Genomic DNA, 8,310 nt, shown 5'->3' on the forward strand with positions numbered 1-8,310 from the left:
GTTCCAGTTCATTCCAAGAGTGTTAAGTGGGGCTCAGGTTGGGGCTCTGGGTAGGCCACTAGAGTCCTACCACAACAAACAAGGCAAACCGTGTCTTTATAGACCATTTTGTGCACAGTTGCATAGTCATGGTGAAACAGTAAATGGCCTGTATCGCTGCCACAAAGTTAAAGGACTCAAATTTATTTTAAACAATTACATTTAAATTTAAATTATTAAAATGATAGCAATCTGTTAGCAATAGGTGTGGCTGTACCACCTAAATTCAAAGAAGGGGAGGGGTGTGCAGAATCTGTCAGTTTAATGTTTGCACAGACATTGCACACAGAGTGTGTTTTTATAACCTCATTTAAGAACAACAAGGAAGACATTAATGTTTACATTATTCAATGTAGCCTTATTAACTATTTACCTATTGATGGCATACTTTCTTTTGTTAAAATGAGGTAGAAAGTAGAGCTTACAACAAAGGCAAATAATCAGTATTTAGTAGTTTTAGTATGTATATTCACCTCAAGCATCTTTCAAGCATTTATTTTGCACCGACCTTACATAAACATAAACATAACCATCAAGCTTGTCTCCCGCACAAATGACAGGTCCTTTTTTCTCCCACCCTGTACTTTCTAAATAGTAAAAGAATAACATGAAACCCTTTTTTTTTTTAACTGGTTGTTGTATTCCCAGTATTAGTTTCTCCCTCTCCAGTCACAGGTTGATGTTAATATTGTAAGGGCCTTTTGCCCCTCGATCTCTCTCTAGATCATGTTTCCCTTTGCCTCCCACACTGCTGAGCTCATTCACAGAGACATTCCTCTGGGCATTACCTCTGGGCTTTCAGACACACATCACCTGATACTGCACCACTCTGCCTTTGTGCCTCATGAATGCAAGTTTAAATGGAAGTATATCTGATAGTGTGGTCAACTGTTTTTTGGATCTCTTTGTGTTGAACTCTGTCTTCTTTTCAGCCAATCTGTGCTGACGAATACCATGTTGGGGTTTGAATCCTGTGAAGGAATGAAATTAAAGAAGGGGGAATTTTGCACCTGCTCTTACATCTTTTGTGCCTGTCCTTATGTTTGGAATTACATTGCTGTTCAATAAAAAAGAATGAAAAGGATTTTATCTATGTTTTAATTGTCCCAAAAGAACTTTATACAGCCTCAAAGCTACATAAATGTACAATATCTTCTTAGCCTGTAGGCATATATAAACCTCAGTCTGCCAAACCTGGCCAATGGCTTAACTTCAACCAAATACGCTAACCTGGTTATCATCAAGGCGGCTCTCTGAAAAAGCTATGGCTATTCCACCCTAAATATCTTTATGGGAAAAAGCCACATTTTGGTTGACTCATATTTATGCAAATTTATGCTAAATACAGTAAGTGTACAGTTGCTTAGACTGTATACTGTAAGTCGCTTTGGATAAAAGCGTCTGCTAAATGCCGAAAATGTAAATGTAAATATGCTACAGTGCACTATAGTGTATTGTTGTAATAGTTTCTGGTTTCATTTCTTGATCCAGCCCCTGGTGAAAAAAAGTAGATTTAAGTATATTAATCTTTAATATGCTACAGTGCACTAGTGTATTGCTGATCAAGGCACTTTAAGAGTGCTAAAACTATTTTGTACTTATTATACTTCAATTGTACAAAACTAATACAAAAGCTTGACTTTAATTGTATTAAGTGTACTAAACTGTACTAAATTAGTACTAATTTAAGTATATTCAATTTAACTTAAGTATACTACAACATGTATTTATCTCTATGTTTCACATACACAGTGAAATTATGAATGTTCATATGACTAGAAATGTAAAAATGTATGCCAGCTTGTTGTTGAAGTGAATGTTTTACATGTTATTAAAATCTGCTATAATTAGTACGTCAACCTGATCTGTAATACTATAGGTATGTTAAATAAACTGTTTATCATTATTGAATTTATAATTAGGGTCATGGGGGTGCTAAAGTTGAACCCAGAGCTTATTAGGTGAAACACAGGGAAAAACCAAATTAATTGTATTTTTAAAAGCATTTATCTAATGCAGTTTATATAGGTTACTATTTAGGCTCAGTAAGTACACCAAATAAATGTTTATGTAGTGTATTTTCTGCAAATATAATAACAGCATCATGTGAAATCCATTAGTTCCATGTGAAGTAAAAATACATAACATAGTATTACAAAAAGTACCTGAATATGTTCTTTAATATGATTAATTTATTTTCCATATGAGAATTAACTAAACTGAAATATATTTAAAATTATTATATTTTAATATAACAATAATAATAATAATACTAAGTAACTTTCTGAAAATTACACTTAAGTAAAACCTTTGTATAATGTGTTAAAAGTGTGCTTTAAGAGAATTACTATAGCAGTTGTTTAACATACCTTTCAAAAATACACCAAACATCTATTTAAAAACAAGTATTTGAGAAGTATATTAAATTAAATGAACCTTATCAAAGCATGACTAATAAATTTTTTACGTGTTTGAAATAAGTACAGACATATGCTAGTTTATTTATAGTCTACTTAGACAAATCGTGGTATATTTTAAATACATTTAAGTGCATTTTTTTCACTAGGGGTGATGGACTTTGTTAATTGACAATAACTTTAGTAAAATTGTTTTAGTATCAAGCAGAAGTCATTTATTTCTTCTGTCTGTGCATTTCCCATAGTTAGTGGCTTTACAGGTACACTAAGCTTAGACACTGTACTGTTTTAATACTACAACCCCAAATCAGAAAAATTTGGAACACTATAGAAAATGCAAATTTACTTTTTATTTATTGCAGACAGTTTGAACCCAAAAATTTCATCTTTTGTCTGCTCAACTTCATTTCTTTTGTTAATACACCTCCATTCCTGTATTTCAGGCGTGTTGGGACAGGGCCAATTTAGGGCTAGTAATGAGGTGAAAAAAATAATAATGATGCAATTCCAAACAGGTGATGTCAACAGGTAATTGTAATCTTGGTTTGGTACAAAAGCAGCATCCAGGAACGGCTGAGTCTTTAATGAGCAAAGATAGCCAGAGGATCTCCAGTTTGTCTACAAATGCGTGAGAAAATTATTGAAATGTTTAAAAACAATGTACCTCAAAGAAAGATTTGAAGGGATTCAAGGAATCGGGAGGAATTTCAGTGCGTAAAGCTTCAGTGCAAGCTTAAGCTGAATGCCCGAGATCTTCGATCCCTCAGATGGCACTGCCACTCAACAATAGCTGATATCACTACATGGGCAAGGGATCACTTTGGCCAACCTTTGTCAAGCACTACAATATGGAGTTACATGCACAAATGCCACTTATAACTTTACTGTGCAAAAAAGAAGCCTTATGTTAACGATGTCCAGAAGCAACGTCGACTTCTCTGGGCTCAGAGGCATCTAGGATGGATCATCACACAGTGGAAACGTGTCCAAAAGCCAGGGTCTGTCATGGTATGGGGCGGTGTCAGTGCCCTTGGTAAAGGTAATTTACACTTCTGTGATGGGAGAATTAATGCAGTAAAGTACATTGAAATCTTAGAGCAACAGATGCTGCCTTCAAGATGTCAACTTTTCCAGGGATGTCCATGCATTTTTTAACAAGACATGCAAAACCACATGCTGCACACATTACAAAGGCATGGCTATGGAGAAAGAGGGTATGGGTACTGGACTGGCCTGCCTGCAGTCCTGACCTGTCCCCAATGGAGAATGTGTGGAGAATTTTGAAACGAAAAATGCAACAACAACGACCCCGTACTGTTGCACATCTTAAGGCATGTTTGCAGGAGGATAGGGACAAAATAAAACCTGAAACACTAAATCGCTTGGTATTCTCGATGCCACAACGTCTTTTAAATGTGGTGAAAAGGAATAAGGCCATCGTTAGAGTGTAAGTAAAGCCTTACTTCTTTTTGATAGGCAAACAAAAGGAATGCGTGTCTTGACACTTATACAACACTTATTAATCCTTGGGGGAAAGATGCTACATATACTTATCCAGAACTACATTAATGCTATGCAGTTTTTTTTAAGCTGTGGATTTATGGATTTAAGGATGTATGCTGTGATGCATAAAAACATATCTATATTTCCTTAAATGGTTACACTGATTCCATAACTTTTAGTCAACTGGGCACTGAAAATAAACTTATTTAACTTATGTAATGAACTTATTTATTTTCATTTAAAATGAAATAATCAAAATCAAAGAAAAAGACAGAAAATCAAACTCTCAAATCAGGTCTTTATGTATAATGCAGACTACGGTCAGGTGCAATTTGTTATCTTTAAGATGTCTCTAAAACTTACCTGAAATCCCCCTGTTACAATTTTACTGATTGGCCATAGTTTAAAAAGGTACACATAGACTACAAAGGCTCACAGCCTACACTGCATTGTCAAAACAAAAAAATATATCACGAATTCTGTGGATCTCTTCAGTCAAATTGAGACAAAATATAGTTTAGGGCAAGCAAATAAAAATACCTAGCCATTGAGCGTTTCCAGCACCACAATTGCCTCAAAAAATTTTAAATGAAAGAAGCTTGGCAGATGATTTCCAGTTTGCCAACAAATGAGAAAATTATTGTAATTTTTTAAAACAAACGTTTAAAAGTAAAAAGTAATTTTTAAAAAAGGTTTCTCAAAGAAGATTTGAAAGGGATTTGCATATTTCTCCCTATATAGTGCATCATATCATTTAATGATTTAGGGTATCTAGAGGAATTTCAGTGCATAAAGGGCAAGAACACAAGCCTACACTGAACATCTGTGATCACTGCTTCAAGAACCGTAATTTATCAATAGCTTATATAACCACATGGGCAAGGGATTACGTTGGCAAACCTTTGTGGAGCACTACGCCACGTAAAACTTTATTGCATGAAAAAAGAAGCTTTATGTAAACCATGTTCAGAAGCAGTGTTAAGTTCTCTGGGCTCTGAGGCATCTGGAATGGACCATTACACAGTGGAAATGTGTATTGTGGTCATCTTTTTTTGAAGAAATTGATGCTGTTTGCACCAGAACCAAAGACAAAAGGGACTATCCAGACTGTTATCAGAAATAAGTTCAAAAGCCTGAGCATATATAGCAGCATTAATGCAGAAAAGTGCATTGAGATTTTAGAGGAACATATGCTACTTTGAAGACATCTTTTCCAGGGATGTCTATGCTTTTTTTTGACAAGACATTGCAAAACCCCATGCTGCACACATTACAAAGGCGTGGCTGTGGAAGAGGGTTTGACTTGTCCCCAACAGATATTGTGTGAAGATGTGTTTGCAGAAAGAATGGGACAAAATAACACCTGAAACACTTCATCACTTGGTATCCTCAGTGCCAAAGCATAACAAGTGTTGTTAGAAGGAATGACAACATTACAAAGTGTTAAATGCTTACCGTCCCAACTTTTTTGGAATGTGTTGCAGGCCTGAAAGGCAGGAATGAATGCATGATAACAAATAATATTAAGTTAAATAGACAAACCATGAAATAAACTCATACTCTTTGAAACGAAATAAAAGTATTAAGTATTAGTTTTAATAAACATTTTCCATACTGTCCCTTTGTTTGAAAAAGTTTTGAAACTTTTTCTGATTTGTGGTTGTATATACAACTGTGTCATCTGCATAACAGTGGTAATTAATGACATTTATACTAACTTGCCATGTTTATGACATGAAATTTAAAATGTAAGGTTTGTGTTTATGGATTTAACAATTTTCATTCACTTAGCATTCAAGTGTCTCATGCGTACTGGTTAATCTGCAACATGAGGCAACTGAGTTTGGAAAACTTGCAATTCAATTCTATGGACGCGGAGGTGGGGGTGGGGGGGTCAAAACATGGACGAGAATTTATGCTTTCATTTAATTCATGAGAAATGTGGCACTTTTCTGTAAAAATCTGTGAAATCTGTAATTTTTGAAAAACGAGGTGCTTGAAATTAAACAAATTTTTCCTTGAATTTAGTGGGGCCCCACTTATGCCTATTGATTCCAGATGGAATCAGACCCACCGCGACCCTGAACAGATAAAAGTAAATAATAAAAATTAAATAAATTTGCCCCTAGCTGTAATAATGTAAATGACTAAATGTGCGTGGCTGTGAGATGGAGTGCGGCAAGTGTTTTCTGGACGACGTAAGACCTGCTGCTACAACTACCAGAAAAGGCGATTCGGGTGAAAAAAACTTATAGAACGCTGGCCTGAAACCTCACCCAGATAAAGCGTTTTCGTGCACCGTGTGATGATGTCATTCAAGGTTTGCCTCGGTAGGCGTTCCTCAAGCTCACTTACCCGTGTGCACTAATCATTGAGCACCTGTTGATCAAAGAAGTGTGAGTTCTGACTTGGAACTTTGGCTACATAGACTTGAACAAACAGAGATTTTTTACTACATAATACTACATGAGATTACAAAAGTTTTTTTTAAGGAGGTGTATATTTTTCTCAATAAGACCTCAATTTTGTGAACATGTCACAGATATCCTTTCATGAGGAATATAACGCGTTGTGTCTGCTTTTACTCGTGGATGTTTGACTTCAAAGCCAAACCTAAAAAAAACAGGTTTTAAGTTAAATAATGTCTAAACCAACTGACCACGTAAAGCGTCCAATGAATGCCTTCATGGTTTGGTCAAGAGCCCAAAGACGAAAAATTGCACTGGATAATCCTAAAATGCATAATTCTGAAATCAGCAAGCGGCTCGGTGGGGAGTGGAAACTTCTGTCGGATGCAGAGAAAAGACCCTTTATCGACGAGGCCAAACGTCTCCGCGCCGTTCACTTGAAGGAACACCCTGACTACAAATACAGACCGAGGCGCAAGCCGAAGAACACCGTAAAAAAAGACCGATATCAGTTTGATGTGACTTACAACATGGGGGAACATGACGATCTGGAAGGGACGTTTTTTGCGGACACACTGGCGAATACTAAAAAAACTACCGCAGCAGTAGCTGCCACGAGAGCGCTCCTAAGCCACCCTGCACCCACGAACCACTACGAATATCTGGACATCAATGGTAAAATGTCTGAATTGACTGCATCGACATTTTCAAACGCCTCGCTTGACTATCTGGGACGTGTTGCTGCATTTCCAGCACTGGGAATTCTTGGTGCAACACGCACGCACCCCTCAATGAGCAACATGGGCTTCATGGTGCCCTGCAACTGCCCAGCGTGGGCGGCCGCTGCTTCTTATTCCGCTCCTTTAGCTTATGTGTTTTTGCCAGGAATGAGCACGGCTTTGCACTAACCTTATTCTATGTATGCAGCAGCCATATGAAGGCGACGCGGATCTACTGGTTTTACAGTTCCCGGAGTTCTGAAGAAACTTTTACTGCATGACTATTTTCGTGCGTCTTCTATATTTGGTGCAAGTTGTGTATTTGTAAATATACAATACAGACTGTATAGGTAGTATCTGTAGTATTCATTTTACCATTTTAATACAATAAAAAAAAAAAGAAATAAATGGCAAACAAAGATACAGTTATGTAAATATTTTGCATATTCCTGGCTTAAGTGTGTGTGCGTGCGTGTGTTTGTATATATAAATATTTACATTTTTTATATGTTCCACAATTTGTCTTTACTGCTCAGACTAATGTAAATATATTAAGCTTATAGAAAGCTTACATATAGGAAGGAGTATGCACGTTAGATCAGCTCTTTAAACAGCATATTTTTAAATGCATAATGTCCCACCAAAATAATAACACTTTATATTATACTTTATACTTTATATTAATATTATACTTATATTATATTATATATATATATATATATATATTATATTATATTATATTATACTTTATACTTTATATTAATAACACTTTATATTACTAATTAATGTTAGTTCAGTATTAGTAATACAAACCACTATATTACTATATTACAATTAGAAAGTCTGGCTTAAATTACTTGAAACCACACAATCTACCTTTAAGTTTTCATTACTTAGATCCTTTAATTATTGTAAGAGGATAGTAAAGTGGTACAGCAAGTAATTTATTGTTATTATTTATTCATTTTTAAACATTGCTGTGAGCAGTTTACTCCAAGATGTGTTCCTGTAACAGTGTTATGCTGTTACCAAGTCAGAAAATGAATAAAATAAAGTTTTATAAGTTAAATGTATCTGCCCAGATCTGAGCAAAGTATGTTTTTTTTTTAAAAAAGCTTTACTTGTGGTAATCATAACAATATTTGCATTAATATCAATAGTGATAATGAAACTAGAAAACTACATTTTAAGTAATAATGAAGTCAAGTTAGATTTGGATTTACA

The 8,310-nt window shown here is 35.3% G+C and overlaps 1 protein-coding gene across 1 annotated transcript; it reads left to right on the top strand.

Moving 5' to 3' along the window:
• Positions 1 to 6,600: 6,600 nt before the first annotated feature.
• sox21a (SRY-box transcription factor 21a) lies at positions 6,601 to 7,275 on the top strand. The gene has a single exon (XM_062996777.1). It carries the CDS (start codon positions 6,601 to 6,603, stop codon positions 7,273 to 7,275), a length of 675 nt encoding a protein of 224 aa, XP_062852847.1.
• Positions 7,276 to 8,310: the final 1,035 nt, after the last annotated feature.

The sequence above is a fragment of the Trichomycterus rosablanca genome, chromosome 6 (assembly GCF_030014385.1).
Source record: "Trichomycterus rosablanca isolate fTriRos1 chromosome 6, fTriRos1.hap1, whole genome shotgun sequence".
In the NCBI taxonomy this organism is placed as follows: Eukaryota; Metazoa; Chordata; class Actinopteri; order Siluriformes; family Trichomycteridae; genus Trichomycterus; species Trichomycterus rosablanca.

Coding starts and splice junctions, on each gene's coding strand:
- sox21a (XM_062996777.1), top strand. CDS start 6,601: ATGTCTAAACCAACTGACCACGTAAAGCGTCCAATGAATGCCTTCATG.